This window comes from Macaca mulatta, chromosome 9, assembly GCF_049350105.2.
Source record: "Macaca mulatta isolate MMU2019108-1 chromosome 9, T2T-MMU8v2.0, whole genome shotgun sequence".
NCBI lineage: Eukaryota > Metazoa > Chordata > Mammalia > Primates > Cercopithecidae > Macaca > Macaca mulatta.
This window is the reverse complement of record NC_133414.1, coordinates 87,387,760-87,414,967: the sequence shown is the minus strand read 5'-3', so window position 1 is coordinate 87,414,967 and position 27,208 is coordinate 87,387,760. Positions and strand designations below refer to the sequence as shown.

Genomic DNA, 27,208 nt, shown 5'->3' with positions numbered 1-27,208 from the left:
TCCTAGAACTTTATTTTCTTCATCAAAAACTGGAAAGCCAATGAGTACAGTAGTTAAAAGCCCAGGGTTTGCCATCCTGGCTCTAATGCTTTCTACGTTTGTGATCTTGAGAAAGTTACTTAACTTCTTTGGGCCTGTTTCCTCCTATGTAGAAAGGGGATTTATTTGTTCATTATTCATTCTTTTAACAAATATTTTTTGAGCACTTTGATCAGCACTGTGCTAACTCCTGGGAATATATTGGAGAGTAAGACAGACAGGGTCCCTGACTCACATCGCTAACAATTTAACAGTGGACAGAAATATTAGAGAGACAACTACACCCATAACCCAGTACACAGAATTACTGTGACACATCCTGTCGTGAGAAATTTTCCTAGTATGCACTAACCTTGTCCAGGAGTGTCAGGGAAGACCTCCTCAGAGAGGGCATACTTAGGATGAGCTCTGAGGGATGAGTAGGCATTACCTGATAAAGAGGTCCCAGAGACGGGAAGAAGCAGGGCTGTTAAGTAAAGGGATGCCAAGATGGCTGGAACTGAGTGCACAAGGTCCGCCCTACCTCACAGGTGTCCAAAGATTAAATGAGGTAATTGGTGGTATACACAAGTGACACTTTGAGAACCACTTACGGTCCTAAATGCCTGTTGACCAAAGTTGAATTTCCCACAATACTCAGCTTCAGGCCCTGCATAGAATAACCTCTCCACAATTATTTGATAATATTTTATGATATTTTTAGGGTGAGAAAAGGACTTTGAAAATCTCCATTCTCTCATTTTAAAGGGGAGGAACTTAGGACAAAAAAAGGAGTAGCAGCTGTCTAAGAAATGGGAGGAGCTGGCCAGGCGCGGTAGCTCACACCTGTGATCCCAGCACTTTGGAGGCTGAGGCCAGTAGATCACATGAGGTTAGGAGTTCAAGACCAGCCTGGCCAACAAGGCAAAACCCCATCTCTACTGAAAATACAAAAATTGGCCGGGTGGTGGCAGGCACCTGTAATCCCAGCTACTAGGGAGGTTGAGGCAGGATAATCGCTTGAACCCGAGAGGCAGCGGTTGCAGTGAGCTGAGATCACGCCACTGCACTCCAGCCTGGGCAACAGAGCGAGACTCTGTCTCAAAAAAAAAAAAAAAAAAAAAAAAAGGAAGGGAGGAGTCTGAACCGTAAACCTTTTCCTCTCCAGAGCACACTTTAGCTGTGTTTTGCCATGAAGGCAGCGGGTGTGAGAGCTTGACCTGCAGGCGCCTCCCATGATGACTGAGATAACTTGCCACTCCAATGTGTGTACCTTTCAGACTTTAAGTTTTTACTAAATGAATTGATTCTTGGAATAGTCTTGAGAGCGAGTCAAAAAGTAATGAAATATAATATTTTCAAAGCAAACACATCCCAGCACACTAGCCTATCTCCATTTATGTGGAAGTTAGTACATATTAATTCCTCTTCTCCTTCCTGCTTTTTAAAGGTGTGCAGGCCCCTTTCTTATGGAAATAATAATTATTATAAATGAAGTAGCAACAACGATAACAGCTGACTATCCAGCGTGTGTCCCGGTCAGGTAGCGTTTTTACAAAACTCCATCATCATCAGCGCATTCGATCCACCGCTATATTAAGAGGCAGGTCCTGATTATCTTCATTTCGTAGACGAGGAATTGAAGGAACAGAAAAGTCTAGTTACTCGACCCAAACAAACCCTAGAGCCAGGAGTTGAATCAAGTCTGATGCTAGAGCTTGGGATCTTCATTGCATTTGATGTGATAATTCATTTGTGAAAAACAAAGCAATTCATTTGTTTTCATTTGTCAGAAACAAAACAAAATCTCAACTAAGATAACTGTTGCGCTCTTAACAGTTAAAATAACATCAGGTGTTGAAATGAGTAACAGTAAGCCTTGAGAAGACACCCCGAGGAGTCAAGAGGATGCATTAACTGTCTACAGATGAACAGAATATCTTCTTTGAACAAGGAAACCCAAAAGTAACCTTTACCTTGGTTTCACATTTCAGGAGTTACAGTAGGGGCAAACCAAAACAGATTAAAAAAAAAAAAAAGAGAGAGAGAGAGAGAGAAAAGCGAAAACTCAGCAAGCTGAGGCATCAGAGTCCTTCAGAAGGAATATTTGCCGTCTTCTCTTCAGGACATCCTCTCTTTAGGAGGACGAAATCTTTTCTCTAGGGAAAGGGGGCATCCTCCTCAGAGATGGGGGTGTAGGTGAGGGGATCTTGTTGCTTTGTTTGTTCATAATCCCTGCACTTTACTAGATTTAGTTTTGCCCGTTAACGTAGCCTCAGGACACTTGCCTAGGAAGGCTGGAGTGTACTCTCTGGGTTAGTTATTTTGGGACATTCTCGCCCCGCTGCTAGGGATGAAGAGGTCCTAATTAAATACCCAGGCCTTCCAACTGCCAGATTTTCAAAGAAGATGCCCAGCTATGCTGTATCCTCATCCACACTCTCCCGCTCCCCCTAAACTAAGTGCAAAAAAGCTTGCCAGGGCCTGCAGAAAGCGCCGCGACTGCGAGGCTGACACGCGTCTTCCCTTCCCTCCCCCGGGGAATGATCCCAGCATCTCTCGCAGTGATGTCAGTGTAATCCTGAGTCGGATCGGGCTCCCGGCTGGGTGGCGGGCGGGCAGATGATGCTCCCGCCAGCTGGGCAGAGCAAGGGTGTTCCCCGCGGAGGTGGCAGCCCTGGGCCACGGCGTTCCGGAACCCCCGCACCCCCGGCGCGGTGCCCCCGGTGCCCGCGAGCGCCGCCCCCGCTGGCTAGCCGCGCCTCGCTCCGCCCTGGACGCCGCCGGTCCCGGCGCGGAGGTGCGGCGTGGGGTGGGAGCCGGCCCGGCTCAGTCTGATTTACGGCTCTGCTGAAAACCGCTTCGCTCCCGCAGCATCAGCACCGGCGGCGGCGGCTGCAGCAGCAGCAACAAGTCGGGTAAGAGGCGGCCGCCGGCTATCTGCGCCCGCGGCTCGGCGGAGGGGACCGACCGGGGTGGCCAGGGCTGGGGAGGGGGTCCCCGAGCCCGCAGCATGGCGGGGAGTTGGGAGAGCCGGCTTCCCGGCCCCGACCAGCAGGAACTCGTGTGCACACGAATCCACTCTGGCACCGTGGGCTGGCACGCAGCGGAGCGGGGGCGGGGAGAGCTGGGACCCCGGGGCAGGGTCATTGCCAGCCTGCCCTTCTCTGGCAGAGTCACTTAGGGCTGTTCCATGAGCCCCGTGGACTGGGGTTTCCCCTGGGCCCATAAAAGCCTGCGTGCTCTGAAGTGTGTGATTACCCATTTTCCCATCCAAAATGCCACCCTTGCCCATTGCCCCCCTAGAATCCTGACTTCCCCTTTCTTTACCTCTTGCCAGCGTCTTTGGCCCTGTGCTGAGCCAGGGTTTGCATCTCATTCCCAGAAAACCAGTGGTTAAACACCCCGGTGTACCCATCACAGGGAGAGGTTACCCTCTCTGGGGGCCAGAGGCTTCACCTAGAAGCCTTGCCCGCCTCGCTACCTGGGGACTATTTGCACCTCTGCTTTTGAAGAGGTTGAGGACTCTTTTCACCCAAAGACCCCAGCTGGGCTCCCTCATTTTGGGTCCAATGCTTGTTACATTTAAGTAGAAACCATTCATGGAAGAATAGAAGATATGCACTGCTTGCAGAATTGGGTTGCCAACAGTCATCTGTTGCTAGGGTGAAGATAATAAATTCCTACAAGGAAACCAGAACTTCCTGTTATTAAGAGAGTATGCTGATGCCTACCTGGTTCACACATTGACCATCCCTAGAGGTTGTCTCATAAAATAGCATCTGAGACAAGACAAATCCATCCAGAACCCTCTATGATAATAAAAATCTTGGCCATGGCCCCACTTATGTCAAATGGTATTTGACACATTGGGTCCCCAGGTTTCAGGAAAACTCACATATGGGGTCTATTATTGTTATGATAAGCACTTTGGTTTATGTCATCACAGCAATACTTGAAGGAAAAAAAGGCAAAAATTTCAGGGTGAAAAATGTTCAGCTGATTGTAGGCTTAATGCCACTGTGCATGGCTTGAGTAATCTTTCCTGTACTTGAGGATAGGTCCCGAGCTTGCTGTCTTAGGACCCATTTTGACAATTCATGTGAGTTTTCATATATTCTTGTGTTCACGCATCTCGGATTGTATCCTTAAAATGGGGCATGGTTTTGCATTTAGTGTGCCAAATTCAGGAGGGCAGGAAACTTGAATTCCACTTCTGGATCTACCACTTTCCATCTGACCTTGGATTAATGGCTTTACTTCCTTGCTCCAGTGTTCTCATCTGTGAAGAGGGGATGTTACTCACCTTTTTGATTCTAGGTAGGAGATGGCAAACTTTTTCTGTAAAAGTAGTAAATATTTTAGCTTTTAGGAGCAGAATCTCAGTCTCAGTTACCACTGCCATTTTGGTTTACAATAAATAATACAGAAATTGATACAGCAGCAGTAAATAATGCAGAAATTGATGTGGATGGATTTGGCCCATGGGCTGTAGGTTTTAATTGCAACATGAAATATTCTATGCAAAAGTCACTTGAAACCAAAAAACCTCTGCTGTCATGGAGATAAGCAGCAATCATTTTAGTAGCGTGCCTTTCAGCAGACATGTAAACTACCTATTTTCCCCCTCCCAGGACTTTTAGAGTAATGCAACAGAAGGCTTTTGAGGAAAGCAGATATCCCTGGCAGGAGTCCTTTGAGAATGTTGCTGTGTGCCTGCCATTCCGCTGCCCGAGGTGTGGAGACCATACCAGATTTAGAAGCTTGTCATCCTTGAGGGCCCATCTGGAGTTCAGTCACAGCTACGAAGAAAGAACCCTCTTGACAAAATGCAGTGTCTTTCCATCCCTCAAAGACACAGACCTAGTCACTTCCTCAGAACTCCTGAAACCGGGAAAACTGCAGAGCAGTGGCAACGTGGTAAAGCAGAAACCGAGCTATGTTAACTTGTACAGCATTTCACATGAACATTCCAAGGACAGGAAGCCGTTTGAGGTGGTGGCAGAGAGGCCTGTGTCCTATGTGCAGACCTACACTGCCATGGACCTCCGTGCAGACTCCCTGGATGGGCCACGGTCCGGTCCCGGACTGCCCACCTCAGACACCAAAGCTTCTTTCGAGGCACATGTCAGAGAAAAATTCAATCGAATGGTTGAGGCTGTGGATAGGACCATTGAGAAGAGAATTGATAAACTCACCAAAGAGTTGGCCCAGAAAACTGCGGAACTATTGGAAGTTCGGGCAGCTTTTGTGCAACTGACTCAGAAAAAGCAGGAAGTTCAGAGACGAGAGCGGGCCCTGAACAGACAGGTGGACGTGGCCGTGGAAATGATAGCTGCACTGAGGCAACGCCTGACAGAATCAGAGGAGGAGCTTCTTAGGAAAGAAGAGTAAGTGTTGCTGACGGGATGCTAACCCCATTGCTTTAAGCAGCACCCCAATCCCCTTACAAACAAATGCTAAGCAAGGTTGATTTTTGCTATTTGCAGGTGCCTTGATTGCATTTCTTATTGATATAGTTGGACCAGGAGGCACAGGGCTTTGATATCATTTACCCTCTGTGTGCATGGTCTGCAACCCAGCAACAAAGTCAAATATCTAATTCCTTCTCAGCTGGGAATTTGTAAACTACAGATAATGTTTTTAGAGAGAAGACTAGCACAGCCTAGCCATGGGGGGATCCATTCCTAGCACCAAATGGCGTGCAAGGGTGAGTTGAATGGGAAGGTAGAAAGAGTGAGCTGAGTGAGCTCATCTTCTTGACAGTTTCTGTATTATAAAGTCAGTAGGGCAAGATGCTGTCTTAAGTTCAAAAACGTTTCCCCAGTATAAATAAGTTTGGTTTATTTGCCATGTTGTATTATCTGCCCAGATTAATTAAATGTTAGTAGCTGAGAATCCATTTAATTTAATTTATATTTGAGAGAAGCAGACATTAGGAAACCTAGAGGAAAGACTTTCTGATATTGCTGTACTTCTATGATTTAAGTTTGAGACTTGACTTTTTGGAAAATGACGTATATCAGATTAAGTTTTGCCCACTTGCAAAGAGTTGAGATAGGTTTTCACAAGTTGTAGATCATAGAAGCTATTGCTTGAGAAATCATCATACTTAGAGAAGCATTTCCTTATCAGTAAGTATAAATTTAACCCAAACTAGAAAAGTACACATAACAAGTCAGTGTATTTCTCAAATGCAGAATGTCAGATTTCGTTTTAAATAGAGGCTTAGAAATTCATGGAATCAAAGGACATTAAAATTGATGGAGTAAAACATCCTAGAAGGTAGGTTTCCAAATAATTTGAGTTCTATTATAGAGATCGATTTAATGTCATCCTTTCTTTGCCCTCTGGTACTCTTCTATTTTGTGTTGTCTATTAAAATGTAATAATTAAAACTTCCTGAGACACTCCATAGATTAAAGAGATCTTACTTGCTATCACGTAAATGCTTACATTCTACCTTGAAGGGAAGCCTAGACATTTTTTGTTCAGGCGAGACATTTTTTAAATTACGTAGTTAGGATGGATTTGAATCAGCCTCTGACTTGCTTTGCTCCTAGGGAAATAATCTCTAATGAAAAATGTTTCCCTTTCGGTTTCTGGTGTTTCCTGGTGGGAAGTTAGTGTCTAGACCCGTTAATGGCCACCAGGGTGACCTGCACCATGCTGTTGAAAAAGGGGCAGATGTGGTTACTCTATGCGTTAAGAGAGACCTAGAATTAAATTTGAAAATTTTTGCTTTATTCAAGAGCAGTGAGTTTAAAAGGCAACCAAATTAATTTTTTGAACTTATTTATTTGTTGTATTTTACTTACTAATTATACAAGTAATAATGAACATGAGATCTGGAGTAGTAGTTGCCCGGAGTGATGGGTTCAAAAATGCTTAATTGTTAAAAATATCTGACTAAATAAAAGTGGGTTATGCATGGGTCAGTTACATGTTATGGTTAATCCAAGGCTGCCACCTGAGCACCAGCTGAAAAACTAATACATGGAAAAACTTGAATAGGACAGAATTATATGTGTAAAAATAGCTTCTGCAATCCAAGCACATCCTATCCTATCCTTCAGAGACAGCCACTGTTAAGTTCCGTAAATGCCCTTCCAGACCTTTCCTGTGTGCCTACAATTGTACACGCACAGATTCCATTTTTTCTAAATGAAATTGTGACACATACTGTTCTGCCACTTGCACATTGAATTGTTTTCATTTTTAATATAATAGATTTCAGGCATCTTTTGTTTACTAAATACAGAGCTATACTACTCTTTTTGACTGTTGTGTAGTATTCCATGGTATGGATGCATCATGATCCATTTAACCAGTTTGCTATTGATGAATACATAGTTTTATTCCATTTCCCTGTATTAAAAATAGTGCCTTGGTTATTACCCCTGTACATGTTTGTTCACATTTTTGTGAGTATACCTGAGGATAAATTACGAGTTGATTTCTTTTTTGAGACAGAGTCTCACTCTGTCACCCAGGCTGGAGTGCAATGGCATGATCTTGGCTCACCGCAACCTCTGCCTCCCAGGTTCAAGCAATTCTGCCTCAGCCTCCCAAGTAGCTGGGGTTACAGGCGCCCACCACTGCACCCAGCTATTTTTTTGTATTTTTAGTAGAGTCGGGGTTTTGCCATGTTGGCCAGGCTGGTCTTGAACTCCTGACCTCAGGTGATCTCCTGAAGATTACAGTCATAAGCCACTGAAGTGCTGAGATTACAGTCATAAGCCACCGTGCCCGGCCACAAGGTGATTTTTATATGTTATTTTTGGACTAACAGAAAAAAGCAATGATATTTAAAAAAGAAACGAAAAAGTATTTTAAATAAAAGTGCAGGGAAATTGCCTTAAACTTTTAAACATAAACCAAGTCTTCATTTTTTTAAAACATTCATTTGGGCCAGTCCCATCAGTTTCTATATTCACGTCTAAAATAGTCACTCTTTCTGTACGTAAAGTGGGACTGAAAGAGTCTTGTTTCCAGGGAGGACACTGGAGCTCTTGGTCTAAGAATGGGACTATGGACAGCGCCCTCAGTGTCTGCAGCGTCTAGCCTCCCCACCCCCGGCCCCTGCCCTCTGAATGTAGTTGCAGAAGGAGCTGCCCACCTGTCACACTGTTAATACTGGGTTGATTTGACTGCATCTGCCTAGCTGGGCGGTGGGTGCCTCTTCCATCCTAACCACTACCTCAGAGAGCTGTGCCTTCCACCAAAGAGTTGGCCTTTCAGATAAGGGAAGACCCTATTTTGCCAAGGACCATACCAGGAGTTGTGCGCCCCTGCCAAACACTTCCATATGAGCTTCCTAGGCCCATTTGTGAGAGAAAGTAGGTTGTTAACAGTCTCATTCACAATTGACTTACACTCCAGGGACCCTGTGAAACACAGATAGTAGATATGGTTTCAAAAAAAGTAAACATCTGTTATTTAAAATTCACATAAGCTTCTTTTGCTTATGGATTTTTTCCTTCAACTTTTAAAATCCTTTCTTTCAAGTTAAAATAAAAGGCCGAAAGGCTGCTTCGGCCCTGAGGCCATCTATAGGCTGAATCAGCCAGATTGCAGAAGTCGTACATATATACTCATAGCAGAGGAGGTTGTCTGAATGGAGAATACACTTGACCCTTGAACGACTCAGGTTTGAACTGTGCAGTTCCACTTAAGTGCAGAGGTTTTATTGTCTGTGCCACCATTGAGACAGCAAGACCAACCTTTCTCTTTCTCCTCCTCCTTTACAATGATCCATTTCCATTTAATGAGTAGTAAATATATTTTCCTTATGAGTATCTTAATCACATTTTCTTTTCTCTAGCTTACTTTGAGAATGCAGGTATGTAACACATGTAACATACAAAATCTGTGTTCATCATTTGTTTATGTTTTCAGTAAGGCTTCTGGTCAGCAGTAGGCTATTAGGAGTTAAGTGTTTGGAGGAGTCAAAAATTATACTTGGATTTTCAACTGCATAGGAGATTGGTTCACCTAATTCCCTGCATTGTTCAAGGGTCAACTATTTTGCACTTTTATACTGGTCGGTCTCATTGTATCCCCGTGGAAGGTATCTGCAGGTTTTGGAGTGCAAACCCAGGAGAGAAGTTGCTCATTGTCTTGACAAAGTCAGTGTAACTTTAAAAGTTCTAGTGAAACAGGTATTTACTTATTGAAGAGTATTCAGAGCTGTTGGGTAGTGCTGCCTGTAATCAGGTAAATCAATCCTGGAAACGTTGTGGTAAGGCATCCCTAACAAGAAAGGATGGAATTAGTAGCTAGGTTGCTGGCTGAGTTGGTCCCATGGGGTTTGGAAAATTTGAGTGGAATAAAAGTAATACAGAATTTACATATATACTTTTCTGCAATATGGTTGAAAAGTCCTGATTGAACATCAGTAATGTGCCCAATGCTGTGCGAGGTGTGTGAGGGGGAACATAAAATGCTTGCTGTCTTTCCCTAAAGTGTCTGTGCTCTGTATAGGAAGAATAAGGGATACCCACGAACATGCAAGGGCAGTTTTGAGAAGTGCCTCAATATAAGCCACAGTTTCAAGTTGGTAATACATTAGAGAACAGATTTTTCTGTGTGGAGAGGCCACACTGAGGAAATGAGGAGGAAAGGCTGAATTTGCACTGATGGCCAGAAGAGAGTGACCTTGAAGGGGCATCAGGGAGGGCTGCTAGAGATGGCCCCTGGGTAGACCATGTGATTTCTGATTTGAGAACCAGAAGGTTGCCCCTGTTTCCTGTAGGATAACACACTCATTTTATACATGCTGAAAATAAGGCCCAGAGCAGGGGAATGACTTGCCCAAGGATAGAGATTTAGTAGCAAAGCTGAACCTGGAATCCAATTTCTTTCTCTGCTGAGTGCTTTTTCCATTAGTTCACTGTGTCCCAGCCAGAGTCCTGAAAATGTGATTTTTTTTCCCCAAAGCGTCAAGACTTATGTAATACTGAATGTGGCCCATTTTGGATGGGCTTGCTTCTTTGCTATTTTGAGAGGGCTGCCATGGTGACATCATTTATTTTTCTGATGTGATTAAAGAAAATGTCAGCTGGCATCTGAGGTGTAGGGAGCCAGGGGAAGGGTGGCATCATCAGTGTGGTCATGATATTAAGCTTCCAGAACACCCAGTCCAGGGCTTTTCACTTGACTCTCAGATGTCTTTGTTGAATCGGGGTAGGGCTTTTGCCACTGCTAGGCTTTGATCTCAATGAGAGGCCTCTTTGTGATTCCATCTCTAATTTCCATCCTACTCCCTTGCAGGCAGTGACACATAGAATCTGTTTCCCTTTCTCCTTCATCATTTGCCTCATTCCAGCCTAAAGCCATGCAGGAGACAAATCTTTATGAGTGTTTGCTGAGCAGCAGATACTGATCTAGGTTCCGACCATGGGATGGTAAACCAAATGCGTCCAGTTCCTGCCTTCATGGACCTTATAAACCAGAAGGGAAAACTGATGTTAAACAAGTCATTAGGGGGTGTGACAAAAGAGACATAGAGGGGTTGGCCTGAGCTAGGTAATGCCCATTTAGGTTTTTATCCAGAACTGACCTTGGAATGCTGGCCTTTAAAAGGCAAATCTGATTTGGTAACTTGCTTTGCACGACTAAATCCTCTTGCCATTTAATTCATTCCCATTTTTTGATCAGCTAAAGCAGTGACTAGGCAATGTAGTGTCCAGACTGATTCATAGCTAGGAAGCAGGCCAAGAAAAGCATCACATTGGATATAGAGGTCAGTGGTGTGGTGAAGGGTCTGTTTGCTCCACATTGTTGGTTTGTGCATATAAATGGGGTCCCCTCTTTTCAGGCTGTGTTCCTTGCAGACTTACAAACTCATACAGAATAAACGAGGTGTCAAGCATACCCTCTCAGGGTTGGCACATGGTAAAATTCGGAAACCCAGGAAGTTTTCGATTTCTGTCTCTGCATATTCTCTTTTCTCCACTCCCCTGCCTCCTACCACATCCCCACTCTATGCCCTTGGGACTCAGAATATAGTATTGGTCAACTTACAACCAATGAGAATAGTTTGATTTTCTCATTAGAGGTAAGGGCCAAGAAGAGTAGAGATGGGCCATGCCTCCAGACGTGCAGTTGTTGCAGATTCAGGCCTGTGGTGCCCCAAAGAGAGGGCAGGAGCCGACTCCGTGCTATGGGTTTGCAGCCAAGCTCCCTGTGCTCGGAGGTGGTCGTCTCCTGCTTTGGGATTTGCCTTGTGGTTGACATTATGGTCTGTCTGAGGTGCTCTGTGATCAATAGCTACACTATTTTTAGCCAGAGGTATTTTTACCATTTCATATTCCTCTGAAGAGGTTCATAAATCAGTCATGTAAAATGAAATTTAAATAACTTGGTGGAGCTTTGCCTTTGGGAGGAGAAGCTGATGTTAAAGTGTTTAAGAATAGAAGAGAGGCATCAGTTTTAGATCCCACCCCCTATTCCTGTAGGAGGTACCCGTAGGTTACTCATTGGTTTGATGCTCCAGTACTTGTCTGGAAAAGGAAAATAGAAACTTAAGGATATCTGTGTTGGTTAACGATTTTCAAGTAGAGATATAGTTGCACATTTCATGCATTCAGCAGAAATGCATTAATCCTGTATTGTGTGCTGGGCTCAGGTTAGGTGCAGGGGGTACCTGCAGACAGTGAAGGAGCACACAAGGTCCCGAACTCACTGATTTTATGGTCAAATGGGGAAATGGCACACTGGTTCATTGTGATGTGCATGGTGATAGGGTACAAACTTCTGTGGAAAACACAGTAGGCCATGTCATGTACACCTGGGCGTGTGTCTGAGAATACTCCCTGGCAAGAGAGTCTGAGGTTAGAGGAATAGTTAATTGATAATTAATTGTGGGGGCTTTGGAATAGGAGGAGGAATGACCCTGGCAGAGAGAACAGCATATCCAAAAGTAAGCATGGCTCAGTGCAAAAATGAAGGAAGTTAAAATAGACGTAAGAAATGGTTTGTGGATAGTAGATTATAATAGATGATAGGATCAGCGTGTTATCACTCATTAAAATGCATAGTTCAATGCCTATGCAAAATTGCAGTGAGCACCACAGTGTGCGAACACATATTTCCATTGATCTCTGCACGTGTTTCTAGGGTGTCTTGGTCACATGATAGCATGTCTTTGATTTTTCTGAATTAACCTGTCTTTAACCCATCTCAGAAGAAGTAACAGAGGATTCCATCTGTAAAAAATGAAATAATATTATCTATTTTTCAGACCATATGGTCCTCCCGTAAATGAATGAATGCATGTGTGAATGGATATATTTTCTAACTGAAGGTTTGGCTCTCTGGAAAGGACTTTTTCACTCATTGCTCTTCTTCTACTGTGTTGGTTTCTGGATACCTGTCAGTCTGACAGATTTCCAGATCTGGAAATCATTCTGCATCATAATGAGCTTCAAGGTCAGTTTCTTATGTTGTACTGGTATTTTTTTTTTTAGTGTCAAATATTGCTTTAAATTAGCGTATTTTCTACTGAAGACTAAAACCTCAGATTTAATAATATTTGGCCTTTTTTTTTTTTTTTTAATGAAGAAGAAGTCAAAGATGGGGCCGGAAGTGGCTTAGAATCAGTTAAATTTCCCCAGCACTGGTCGGCACCCACACCCTGATTGAGTTTCACTCAGGTTGGCCCTTATCTTCTCATCTGGCCTTCCAGCTTTCACACTGTATTCTGAGTCACAGGGTTGAGAACCAGAAATAAAACCACACAAGTCTTCTACTGTTCTGTCCGATAGCATCATATTACTCTTCTTCTTAGTCACATTTAACTAGCTTTGTAATTACGTGTTTATTTCAGTATTTCCTTCTTTCATTGTTTGACTCTCTCACTACATGTATCCATTATATGCTAACGTAAATAACATATTTTTATGAAAAATAACTGTTTTCCCAAAAATAATTTAGTGAAAAGAGCGATATTGTTTTAAAAGTTTATGTGTGGCTTCATAGAAGGCAGCTGGACTTTGGTAGTTCCACATTCAGTCTGTTGCAAATTTGTTGATTTGGTTGAAACAGATGAAGAAAATCTAGTCTCCCACAGATACGTAGTAGGAAAATGGAGGGGTATTTTAATAGCCTTCTCAGATAATCGTGGATATTTTGCTTTGATGCTGTGCCAAATGTGACAGTTGGTAGTTTCTTAAAGAGTCATTGCAATGTGGGATCTGAAACTGTATCAGTGAACATTTTGTACTTTCTTACCTTGAAATCTGTTGGTCTGTCTTGCACTTTGAATGGATATGTAATTGTTTGGAGTGTAATTATGAAAGAGGTTACAAATGCAATGTGTTTAACCCCTTTTCTTTTCCATTCAGAAAAACCCCAAGATTCTATGGGGAAATAAGAGGTGGTTCTGGATATTCATCCAGACTGAACAGGATGTAAATGAAAGGTGGATCTGAGATGTACATACATGATATTCCACAATTAGTCACTTGGTTTTGATACCTTTTTCATCTAACAAAGATACCCTATACAATCTCAGTATGATGAACTCCAGTCTTTGTCTTGTGTTTAACCTGTCTTTTAAAACAAAATCATAGTATACCATCAAGCTTGTTTTAACTGTTTTTTTTTTTCCACCTTAGTTAATGTAATGCATCTACAAACTGAAATTAGGTTAGCAGTTTGTGCCAGGTTGGTTGAAAAATACAGAGGGTATTAACTTCTCAGCTTCAGGGCACAAGATAATTGGTTGAGAGAAGTTAGAAAAAAGATCCTTCTTTTCTATAACATAGCATAACATTCCGGGAGTGTATTAAAATTAATATTAAAAATTAATATTATCAGCATTAATATTAATTTTTAAAAGTTTCATATGGAACCACTGGCAAAATATTATGTGATTTAAAAATACAGCCACAATCATAAAAGGTGTTGCATTCAAATTTGTTCTCTTGCTTTTGTGATGCTAATCCCCTGAGATTAAACCATCAAATGTTGCCATCTTTGCATATGCTAGACTGCATAGCATGAGAGTCCTGGAATAGCAAATGTGCACAGAGATAAAAGACAGGAAAAAATATACTGGATATTGACAGTAGTTACTTCTAAGTGGTAGGATTTTGGGTCATTTTTAGTTTCTTGCTTGTCCTTTATAAACATTAATTACAACAAATACTTATTCAATATTGTGTGTCAAACACAAGTGCGTTGAGTGCTGGACTTAGAACAGAGAACAAAAGCTGATTCTGTCCCTGCCCAGTTGAGTCTTCCAAAAGGTCAATTTTTATATTTTCCTTAATATATGTGAACGATTTCCATAATAAGATATAGGAAATATCGACCAAAATGAATTTTTTTAAATGGTACTTTTTTTTTAAACTTTTGATTGTTTGCCCTATAAGTACAGTTTGGAGTGATATTTAGTTATCCTAAATATCACCCAGGAAACCTCTACAACAGGCTTGTAGAAATTTGGATTCTCAGACACCAAATGAATTGAAGCCTTAATGTTGGAAATAAGAAGTATTTTCCTGTGGTGCATTTCCAGAATACTCCATCGCAAAGGACCTAAATCATAAGCAAGAACCACGAAAGGGCTGGGGATGCATTCACATGGGCCTGCCACTCCTTTGCTGCTAGTTAAGGTTTGTGGCTCAGGTAGGACAGATCAAAGTGAATGACGGTAGGGCTTAAAAATTGACTTGTGTTCATGGCCTGAATAATGAAGACCTTGAAAAGTACACATCTTCTATGGAGGGCTAATATGGAAACATCTGGAAATAAACTTGCAACTTGATGATTGAAAAAATTCTTTTCCAGAGGGACTCTTATTTCTTCTGTGTGGATATTTCTTAGCTACTGAAAGATGATGAAATTATTATGGAGTTAGGGTTTATGTTTGATCCTGGATAGGAAACTAGAAAAAACGGGGACTGGTATCACTAGCATTTCTTTGAGTGAATCATTATTAGAGCCAACCTGTTATCTGTTTTTATAAATATGTAATTCCCAAAGTTTCATAGAGATGTGTGATTCTATAGGAAGTGTCAGAATAAGTTTCAGTATGGCCAAGTGTGGCGTAATATATTTGTGAGAGAAAAATCATGACTAATTGTAAAAGTGGCACACTGACTGGTAGTACAGAAGAAAAGAGCTGGAAGTCACTACCAGCTGTTTTGCAAAGATCTTATGTAAAACTCTGACTTCCTGAACCAGACTTCCCTGAAGTTCTACTCTCAAGAGAATTCTAGAGCTCAGTGGAAAATAAAGATCAAGTGGAGGTTGAGAAGATGCAGAGAAGCCAATGAATTTAATTGACTGTCTAGAACAACTGAATGAGGTTAGATAAACAAAAATTAGCATTCACGAATCAAAATTGAAAGAGCTGAAAGGACAGAAAGTAGAGTCTTTAGAATCTTGGGTAAGTTAAACATGGCAAAAACAATGAGAGGACGTTCCTTGAAGATTGAGAGAGATTTTGGAGACGCCTAAAGGAAAGACTACCCAACGGATAGTAAAATTATGGAACTCATTAGCTCCAGGGAGACTGGCAGAACATACAAGGGTGATGACTAAAAGGATATTCATGGCTTCTTATTAAGTGAAGACAATATGGTGGAGAGAACTCTGGCAATATACACCTATTCATAGTGGTGATTACTGGGTCCTCGGCCTGGGAAAGAGGGTGTGGAGAGAGGGGAATTGAGAGTTGAGGGCAAGGTAGGAAAAGAAGGAAAACTGTGAGTGTATGTGTGCTTGGGTGGGTGTGTTTGGGGATGAGTGTGATGCTCATGAGGATGGCTAACAAGATAATGGTGGTGGTCTCACGATAATGGAGTTTCAGGTGATCTTTCCTTTTTTATATTTCTAATGGGTTATTTGAATTTTTTAAATAAAGAGCTTATTTATAAATCAGAAAAAATACTATTTTCGTATTTCCATTAAAAATGAAAGCAAAATATAAGATGGTAAGAAAGTTATTAGAATTTTTCTGGATTTGTAATCTATTTGTGAATTATATAGTTGAAGTTTTTTGCTCAGCTTCTTACGGGAGGGCAACCCATGCATTGCTTCTCTTATGTCAGCATTAGAATAGTTTTCCTGGTGGTCTTTGGGTTGACCTCATGGTAGCTGTATGGGCTGTTTTGTTCTTAGCTGAAAAATGTACTTTTGGACAAGATGACTCATTTGCTGTGCTGTTTTGGTGCTTAGCTTGGTCTCTTGCTCCTATACTTTCTCTCCCTGTAGAGTTTTCTCTCTCAATCGCCTTTAAAAATCCAAGTCAGAGCTTGTCTTAAAAACAATGCATCCAATGGTTTCCTATCTCATTTGTAATAAAACCGAAAGTCTCACAGTGACCTGTGAGGCCCTACCTGGCTCCCTCCTCCATATAACCCCTTACTGTACCTCATACCCATCTGCATGTCCCTGATTTGCTCTTCCTAAACACCTGCATGGCTTCTTCCTCAGGTCTCCGTTCAAATGTCACCCCATTCAAGAGGTCGTTTCTAACTTTGCTTTTTAAAATATTATTCACTCCTTTCCTTCCTCTGTCGCTGTCCCCTTGCACCCAGTTTCAATTTTCTTAGCACTTATGACCATCTGACATATATTTATTTGTATGTTTTATAGTGACTATCTTCTTCTACTAAAATACAGTCTCTAAATGTAATCACTAAGAGGTGATTACCTCTTTCGTCATTGCCATGGAGTACTACTGCCTAGGGTGGTAACTGACAAATAGTAGGCACTCAATAAATATGTGTTGAATGAGTGAATTCCTTGCCTCATATTTCCATTTTGTGTTCTGACATTTTTGCCTTACAGAGAAGTTGTCACATTCAACCATTTCCTGGAAGCGGCAGCTGAGAAGGAGGTTCAAGGGAAAGCCCGGCTCCAGGACTTTATTGAGAATCTGTTACAGCGGGTAGAACTGGCAGAGAAGCAGCTCGAGTACTATCAGAGCCAGCAGGCCTCTGGCTTTGGCCGTGACCTCAGCGGGCATGTGGTGAGTCACCCTGGACCGGCCACCAAGTGTAAGGTCCCTGTGCTTGGTGAGAATGGGCTGAGGGCAGAGAAAAGGGAGCTGGGTGACTTGCAGGGACTCTCTACACATCATTTGAGAGTATTGCCCGGGCCATGCCTATATTGTGGAAATGTTACCTGGGAGTCCAGGACGCCTGGAAATAAGGTAAATGCTGCATGTGCCGTTTCCAGTCCCTCTTCACCCTCCCACTCCACACCATGCTGAGTTGGTAGAAATATATATATATTTTTAAATTTGTAAAATAGATGAAGTATCCAAAGAAATCATTCATTTCAATTTTGATGTTCAAGTAGCTCAGAAGTTATTATCATGTTTTGGAGCTCTTCAAGAGAATCTTATGAATTCAGTAAAGTAAAATCAAACCACATACACATTTTTTTTTTTCTTAATAGGGAGGCAAACACTGTTCAACAGTCTCTACAGGTTAAAATTCTTCATATAGATTTTCAAAAAGACTGAAAGATTCACAGGTGATAGTTCTAGGTTAGATTCCTGCATATAGTTTTGCATATAGTTTCAGGAGTTTAAGAAATGCCTAGAGCCCAGATGAGATCCCTGGATGTGGATAAAGATCCTGGTTCTCATAAGTGGCTTGATCAGGATTCCCTTGGTCTCGTTGGAGGGCAGAGGGAGGTACAAATAACCATACTCTAGGTCAGCAGGGGGGCGGGGGCAGGTGGTCATATCTGCCCTCTCTACAGTTCCCTACAACAAAGCCAAGGAAAGATTTTTGGATGCCCCAAAGCAGTTTATTTATAACATTTCCATTACTTATTGAACTTTATTTATGCTTACTTCCTTCCTAGAAGATTTTTAAATGATTTTTTTTCTTACTGCTTCCACCCCCGCAGCAAATGGGCTCTATTATAAGGAAAAGAAAAATAGGCAACAACATTTATGCTAATCAAAAGATTAGCAAGGTTGCTACTGGTTGATTAAAAAGTTTACTTAGAGCTTTCTGGAAGCCAGGGTGAAAAGGCAACATGATTAAATAATAAAACTAATTGTCCAGAAGAAGGAATGAGATGAAAGGCAGGTGGATAAAAGAAGGAACAGCAGAGAGGAAGGACGGAAAGAAATGAATAAATCCTACATGGTGCTTGCTGTAATCATATACACTTGGCCTTAGCGCAGCTCAGTGATATAAGCCCCAGAACTTTCCAGAACAAAAAGAGACTGGAAGGAAGTGTGTTACATTTGTGAGGTTTGAGGCACTATTTTCAAAGCAGTCTCATCCATGTAACATATTTATTATTTTCTGGGTGGATGTCTGTGGTCTTCTACATGAAACGCTTCCGAGGGGGAAGTCACGTCACACCTTGATCCCTCTCCGTCGCCTCCTTGGGAAACCATGAGAGTGTCCAGCTTTGATTAGCTGTGGCTGGAGGGACTATCTGAGCTTCTTTCTGCCATCTTCTTTCATCCTGCCCTCTCAAGAGAGGGTTGGGGCATGAGGTTATGGTACCCAGATGTGAGGTGAAAAGGCCTAAAAATACCTGGCTTCCGGTTGATTCTTACCCTGCTTCTGACTGGGCAAGATAGTTGGTCTTCGTGGGCCTGTAGTTCTTCTGTAAAATGAAGGGGTTGGATTCAGTGCTTTCCAAGTTGTTTTGGCCTCTTAACTTATCTGAGCATCACCTGACTTTCATGGTTAGGAATTCTAAAATTAAAATGTAGCATTGACACTTTCATATTTAGAATTATAAGTCATCCAGAGCTAAGAAATGTATGAAATCTTCCGACACTCAGTCAAGAGGAATCTCAAAGAGAGGAAACAATGGAGGGCAAGGAGGAAGAAAGGAAGCCCATTCATTCTCTCTTTTAAAATTGTTTTTGCTCACCTCTTTTGCTTAGTTTATTTTTTTAGCTTGAAAGTTGAACATTTTTTAAAGAGACATAGCCAGTCATTATTTCTCATCAAGCCAAATAATGTAATCAAAAGTTGGGTAGCATTTTGGCTCTTCTAGTTAGATATGTACATGCAAGATTATATCCAGTTGTGTCGCTTGACAATGTGACACGTTCTAAAAAATGTGTGGTTGGGCAATTTTGTCATTGTGTGAACATCATAGAGTGTATTTACACAAACCTGCATGGTATAACCTACTGCGTGCCTAGGCTATATGGTTTGGCCTATTACTCCCAGGTTATAAACCTACACAACATGTTACTGTATTGAATACTGTAGGTGATTGGAACACAATGATAAGTATTTATGTATCTAAACAGAGAAGAGAAGACGCAGTAAAAATATGATATTATAAAAAGTAAGAAATGGTATAGCTGTATAGGGCGTTTACCATGAATGGAGCTTGCAGGACTGGAATTTGCTCTGGGTGAGACAGTGAGTGTCTGGTGAGTGAATGTGAATGCCTAGGACATTACTGTACACTACTGTAGACTTTATGAACACTGTACACTTAGGCTACACTAAATTTGTTTAAAACTTTTCTCTCAATAATAAATTAACCTTAGCTTACTATAAAATTTTTACCTTATAGACTTTTAAATTGTTTTTTAATTTTTTGACTCTTTTGTAATAACAGCTTAAAACACAAACATTATATAGAAGTGCAACAATATTTTCTTTTTAAAATTTTTTTTATTTTTTAATTTTTGATTTCTATTGGTTTTGGGGGGACAGGTGGTGTATGGTTACATGAATAAATTATTTAGTGGTGATTACTGAGATTTTGGTGCACCCATCACCCGAGCAGTGTACACTGTACCCGATTTGTAGTCTTTTATCTCTCACACCCCTCCCACCCTTTCCTCCTCCACCCCTTCCCCGAGTCCTCAAAGTCCATTGTATCATTCTTATGCCTTTGCATTCTCATAGCTTAGCTCCCACTTATGAGTGAGAACATACGATGTTTGGTTTTCCATCCCTGAGTTACTTCACTTAGAATAATGGTCTCCAATTCCATCCAGGTTGCTGAGAATGTCATTATTTCTTTCCTTTTTTGGCTGAGTGGTAGTCCACAGTACATATAAACCACAATTTCTTTATCCACTAGTTAATTAATAGGCATGGGCATTTGGGCTGGTTCAATATTTTTTCATTTGCAAATTGTCCTGCTATAAATGTATATGCAATTATCTTTTTCATATAATGACTTCTTTTCCTCTGGGTAGATACCCAGTAGTAGGATTCTGGATCAAATGGTAGTTCTACTTTAGTTCTTTAAGAAATCTCCACACTGTTTTCCATAGTGGTTGTACTAGTTTACATTCCCACCAGCAGTATAAAAGTGTTCCCTTTCTACTGTATCTCTGCCAACATCTGTTTTTAAACTTTTTTTTGTTATGGCCATTCTTGCAGAAGTAAGGTGGTATCACTTTGTGGTTTTGATTTGCATTTCCCTGATCATTAGTAATGTTGAGCATTTCTTCATATGTTTGTTGGCCGTTTGTATATCTTCTTTTGAGAATTGTCTATTCATGTCCTTAGTCTACTTCTGATGGGGTTTTTTTTTTCTTGATAATTTGTTTGAGTTCCTTGTAGATTCTGGATATTAGTCCTTTATCAGGTGCATAGATTGCGAAGATTTTCTCGCACTCTGTGGGTTGTCTGTATACTCTGCTGATTGTTTCTTTTGCTGTGCAGAAGCTTTTCAGTTTAAGTCTTATCTATTTATCTTTGTTTTTGTTGCATTTGCTTTTGGATTCTTGGTCATGAAGTCTTTGCCTAAGCCATTGTTTAGAAGGGCTTTTCTGATGTTATCTTCTAGAATTTTTATGGTTTCAGGTCTTAGATTTAAGACCTTGATCCATCTTGAGTTGATTTTTGTATAAGGTGAGAGGTGAAGATCCAGTTTCATTCTTCTACATGTGGTTTGCCAATTATGCCAGTACCATTTGTTGAAAAGGGTGGCCTTTCCCCACTTTATATTTCTGTTTGCCTTGTTGGCTGTAAGTATTTGGCTTTATTTCTGTGTTCTCTATTCTGGTCTATTCTGTTCCATTGGTCTATGTGCTTTTTCTTAATTATTTTTTAGACAGAGTCTTGCTCTGTTGTCAGGCTAGAGTGCAGTGGTGTGATCTCGGCTCATTGCAACCTCCACCTTTTGGGTTCAAGCGATTCTCCTGCCTCAGCCTCCTCAGTAGCTGGGATTACAGGTGCCCGCCACCATGCCCAGCTAATTTTTTATATTTTTAGTAGAGATGGAGTTTCACCATGTTGACCAGGCTGGTCTTGAACTTCTGACCTCAGGTAATCCACCCACCTCGGCCTCCCAAAGTGCTGGAATTACAGGTGTGAGCCACCGTGCCCGGCCCTATGTGCTTATTTTTATACCAGAGAAGTACAATAATATTTTCTTTATGTCCTTATTCAATAAGTTTTTTTTCTGTTTTTACATTTTAAAATTTTTCTTTTAAGCTTTTTTTTTTTTTCTTTTTTTTTTTTTAGTTAAAATCTAGGACACAAATGCACACAGAGCCAGGATTATCAATATTCCTGTTCACATCTTGTCCCACTGGAAGGTCTTCAGAGGCTGTAACGTGTACTGAGCTGTCGTCTCCTATGGTCACAAAAACGCCTTCTTTTGGAATACTTCCTGAAGGACCTGCCTGAGGCTGTTTTACAGATAACATTTTATTTTTGTAGAACAGCTACACTCTAAAATAGAAAGATAAAAAGTATACTGTAGTAAATACACAAACCAGTAGCATAGTCATTTATTGTCATTATCAAGTATTATGCTCTGTACATAATTGTATGTGCTATACTTCTATGTGACTGGCAGCACAGTAGATTTGTTTACACCAGCATCACCACAAACAAGTAATTCATTGTGCTATGACCTTATAACAGCTGTGGTGTCACTTGGTGATAGGAATTTTCCAGCTTTATTATAATATTATGGGACCACCCTCATATATGCAGTCTGTCATTGACTAAAACATAGTTTTGTAGTACATGACTGTGTATATGTGTGCACCACAAACAAATGTACCTATACATGTACATGCATGCATATACACACATAAGTACATGCACAAAAATGTACTCATACATATATACATACACAAATGGGAAATTAATAAATATTTATGTTTGTACCTTCTGTATTCCAAATATGATATGATCTACCTTCACGGACTTGCTCTACTGAAGGAAAAATGGACTAATTCAAATAAAATACAGTGCAGTTAGAATATAGCAAGAAATTTAGAGATGAGAGCTATGTATGAGTGGGGCATTGTCAGGCTGTGGTGAGGGAACTGTTTGAGGGTTGGAAGGAGGATACGTTGCCCAAGGAAGACCAAGAATGAGGTATGTGATTTCTGAAAGGATTAGGCAGATATGGTTTCCCCTTGTTTCCTTGTATAGTACTCTAAACTCTGCTTTGAACCATAGTCAGCCACATTAGGAGACAGTGTGCACACCCTGTAGACCATTTTTTCTTATAACAGTCTGTTTCATTGTCATACAGGTTGAATATACCTTATCTGAAATGCTTGGGACCAGAAATGTTTCAGATTTTAGATTTTTTTAGAGTTTGAAATACTTGCATGCAGCTTACTGGTTCAGCATTCCTAATCCAAAATCAGAAATTCAAAATGCTCCAGTGTGAGTATTTCCTTGGAGGGTCATGTTGGCTCTCAAAGAGTTTCACATTTTGGAGCTTTTGGGTTTTGGGTGTTTGGGTTAGGGATATTCAGCCTGCGGTAGTTAGCACTATGTAAAATTATATTCATTTGTTTATTTGGTAATTGTGTCCCCCTCCTCACTGAGAGCAGTTTCCTCAGTACCAGTAAGTTCTGCACCCCAGTAAATATGTGTTAAATGAATTACTGCTAGTCCTGATTTAGCAACCTGCAGGACATAAATGCAACACTTAAAATAAGATTATCCAAGCTGTTTCATGACCTTCCATTTGAGCAGTTGTGTGAGTGATTTTGACAGATGGGATAGTAGGTCACTTTGTGTCTAATTCGACACCATTTTTCAGAGCATAAAGATACAATATCTGAGTAAGCATATTATATTTTTAGAAATCAGCCAGGTGAACAAGAACATAAATGCTCAAGGGAATTGAGGGAAAGATACAGATGCCAAAACATTATTTCAGCAAAGGCACTAAATGTGAGGGGAAGGAAATTTTTCCATAGCAAAGAAGATTCTTAATGCTGTAAGTCACCTTAGAAAGAAGAAACTTACATACTAATCTAGGAATTTCACTGCTCTCTAGAGGTGGTAATGAGAAAAAGAGGGAAGAGAAGAGAGGGAGGGAACTTAGGTGGTGTAAGAAGGGAAATGAGGATCTACGCTGTTTTTGTAGTGCAGCCTTAGTGGAGAGAGTGAGATCTGGGCTGGGGATGGTATTCCTCACTGTTCTAAAGGAGGAAACTCAGGTGTGCAAGCAAGAAGGGGAGAGTGGGGAGTAGAGTCAGAATCTTCTGCTTGTTCTGTGGTGCACTGGGGTGAGACGCTGTCCTTGGTACGGCTGAGGCTTCAGAAGCCTGGGTTTCTGGGCTCTGTGTACCTTCACTAAGCTGGGCCAAAGATATTATTCAAAACTTTCTTTGTTAAAAGCATCTGAGTTACTCTTTGTCTCTATAGCCACAGATATCCTGGGCAGATTTGGCACTTTGATGATATCCTGGGCACAGATTTGGCAGTTTGATGATATCAAAGACATGGCTTCTTATTTTATAGGTGAATGTATATTACAGGCTGAACATCCCTATTCCAAAAATCTGACCTTCTTTTTTTTTTTTTTTTTTTTTGCTTTGAGGCGGAATTTTGCTCTTGTTGCACAGGCCGGAGTGCAATGCCGTGATCACAGTTCACTGCAACCTCTGCCTCCCCGCTTCAAGCGATTCTCCTGCCTCAGCCTCCTGAGTGGCTGGGATTACAGGTGCCTGCCACCATGCCCAGCTAATTTTTTTTTTTTTGTCTTTTTAGTAGAGACGGGGGGGTTTCACCATATTGGCCAGGCTGGTTCAAACTCCTGACCTCAGGTGATCTGCCCACCTCAGCCTCCCTAAGTACTGGGATTGCAGGCATGAGCCACTGCGCCCGGCCAAATCTGACATTCTAAATGCTCCAAAATCCAAAACATTTTGAGTGCTCTCCAGGGTCATGCTCAAAGGAAATGCTCGTTGGAGCATTTCGGTTCTCATATTTCTGCATTAGGGTTGCTGAACAGGTAAGTAGAATGCAAATATTCTGAAATTCTAAATCTAAAGCACCTCTAGTCCCAAGCATTTTGGATAAGATTTAGTCAAACCTGTACTTAGATTGGCTTTTAGTACAAGGCTATTTGTGTTTTTCCAACCTGGGACCTTGATCAAAGGCTCTTTTGATCTTCATCTTAACATCCTCCTCTCCCTAATCAAAAAGAAAACAAAAATGTTGTACTAGGAGAAAATGGAAGTAGGTAGATGGGCTAAGTGAGAAAAGGTTTTCCATCTGCCTGAGGCCAAAAGGGCCAGGAGGAACAGTAGCCTCTTGTGTTCACGGGGGGAGCAGAGGAAATTCTGTGGTGGCTGTGATGATAAACCCCAGCCTCCACCCCAAACCTCATCATTTATAGGATCTTTGGAGGAATTCTAGTCCAGCTATTTATTCCACTTAATTTATTGTGTACATACTTCTTTGTCTTATATTTAGGTACATGAACACATAGTTTTTAAGAAGACAGTACAGAGTGAAGGCTTGCTCAGACTTAGAGTCTGCTAACTTGGATTTGAAGGCCAGCCTGAACACTGGTAAAGCACTGAGGCTTCAAGTCAGTTACTTAACTCTGCTGCCTTAGCTTCCATATCTGTAAAATTGGAATGATGGTACTTACCTCCTAAGGGCTGTTATGAGGGTTAATTCTGCCTGTTATGTGGTCAGTATTTGATCTGGTATGTGACATTTACACATGCACAATTTATAGTACCTTTATATGTGTGAGCTTCATGACCTATCTTTACTCATCTTTATCATGCATTTCCCTCTCGGTAAAGTCCTTTCATTTCTTGAGGTCCCAGGAGGGCCCATTAGTGACATTCATAGTCACTAAGGTTGGAGTTCTAAAAACATTTTTGAAGTCAGAGATCACTTTGAACATGTGATAACACTGTTAGCCTTTTTCTCAGGGAAAGAAGCATACATACACATGTATTTGTTCTCTCTCTCTCTCTCTGTGTCTCTCAATTTTGCATAAAATTCCAAAGAGCAGTATATATACAAACATATGCAACAAATCATTCAACTGCCACTTACATACATACAAACAGTAAAGTGAACACATTTTGTTACTCTCCAATAATTTAAAAAAAAATAAGGAGGAAAGATTTAAAGGAAGAAACACCCTGTTTATTTTTACAGTTTACACATTGACTGAAGTTCACTGTAGGAGCCCAGCTGAGAAATACTTTTTGGTGATGGTGGGGTAGAGAAAGTTGATGCCAGTGCCTTCGGGTCCCCAGAAGCTACCAGCCTGGCGCTTTCCAGAGCCATCTGTCCCACCTTCTTTGTATGTTGCATAATCTTTGGGACCTCATGTGAGAATGGTGCCTTTTTCTGTTACAATTTACTAATCTCAAGCCAAACCCAGCCTGCATGAACAGGGTCAAATATTGCTGAGTTCTGATTGTGTCAAAAGACAGAACACAAGAATCTTATCTTGTCTCTTCATGACATGAGCCTCTTTTTTTTTTTCTTTTTTAAGGAACCTCCTTTGTGGCTTGCTGCAGTCAGAAGAATGCAAGCGATGATCCTGTTAGGCTGAGCTTGGGTTTTCAGATTATTTTAGTACAGCAGGGACACATGTTTTGGCCACACTGGCCCAATACCAAGGTGGCCTTTTCTCCATATTTTATTTGTCGTTTCTCTTCTTCTGTTAGTCTGCCTGCTAATGTGACACCACTTATTCTAGTGAAAGCTACATGAGGAAGATCAGGAACAGGAGAATGGAAATACACTGCCTATACACTGGATGGTGACATCTCTATCACAAAATGATAATTACCAATTTATTCTGCAAATGATAATATTCCAAGCCCAGCCACAAAAGTGCATGCAGATATTTTATTGCATGAGTTATTAGGAGTGGGAAATCATCTCAATGAGAGACAGCCTCAGGGACAACTGTGGGGTTGTTCTTCATATTCTCTCATTTTAGAAATGATGTATTATAGGCAAGAAACCTTTTATGTCAATGTTCTCCTTAGTTGATACATTGTGACTGGCCACAGCTATAGATTAGCTGCAAATACAGCCTGCATCTATCAAGAAATCATGGCAGATCATTTCAGGTTTTCAAATTTTATGTATTTATTTTATTTCAATAGTTTTGGGGAAATAGGTGGTTTTTGGTTACATGAATAAATTCTTTAGTGGTGATTTCTGAGATTTTGGTGCACCCATCACGTGAGCAGTGTACATTATACCCATATGTTGTCTTTTATCTGTCACCTCACTCCTTAAAGAACTAAAAGTAGAACTACTGTTCGATCCAGCAGTCCCACTACTGGGTATCTACCCAAAGGAAAAGAAGTAAATTATATGAGAAAGACACATGCACACACATGTTTATAGAAGCACAATTTGCAACTGCAAAAATATGAAATCAACCTAAGTGCCCATCAACCAATGAGTGGATAAAGAAAATGTGGTATATATAAACTGTGGAATACTACTCAGGCATAAAATGGAATGAAATAATGGTCTTTGCAGCAAGAGGCCCTTATTCTAAGTGAAGTAACTCAGGAATGGAAAACCAAGTATCTTATGTTCTCACTTACAAGTTGGGAGCTAAGCTATGAGGATGCAAAGGCATTCCAGTATTTGAAAACATATTTCTTCAGATGTTGCTCTGCTGGGAGGCTCTTTTGAGTGTTTGAGATTTTTGAGATCTGTTGACATAGACTTCTCAGAAATCTCAGAACAAGTGCCCGCAGAGGCTCCTGGAGTAAGCAAGCAAAGATGAGATGAGATGTTCTTGTTCACCAGTGCGATGGATGGTGCTGCAGGTCATGCTACCAGTAACACTTACCGACTCCCTTAATGGGAATGCAAGTTTTAGAAAATAAAAGAAATATTTCAAAAACCAAATCCAGCCCTCAAATGCAGTAACATTTTTTCTTATTTGTCTTCCTTCAGCTTACAGACATCTCCTCAAATAGGAAACCCAAATGCCTGTATGTATGTCTTTTTATACTTGGGCC

General features: G+C 41.0%; 1 protein-coding gene across 2 annotated transcripts in view; it reads left to right on the top strand.

Annotated features, from left to right (window-relative positions):
- The first annotated feature begins 2,769 nt into the window (after nucleotides 1-2,769).
- ZNF365 (zinc finger protein 365) overlaps nucleotides 2,770-27,208 on the top strand; it is a 104,946-nt gene continuing 80,507 nt past the window's right edge. Inside the window, 4 exon segments of one of the 2 annotated variants that reach the window (NM_001257568.1) lie at nucleotides 2,770-2,936; nucleotides 4,653-5,408; nucleotides 16,822-17,002; nucleotides 27,144-27,181. In NM_001257568.1, coding sequence (NP_001244497.1) covers nucleotides 4,666-5,408; nucleotides 16,822-17,002; nucleotides 27,144-27,181 — 962 coding nt within the window. In that variant the 5' untranslated portion in view covers nucleotides 2,770-2,936; nucleotides 4,653-4,665. 2 annotated transcript variants of the gene reach the window in all.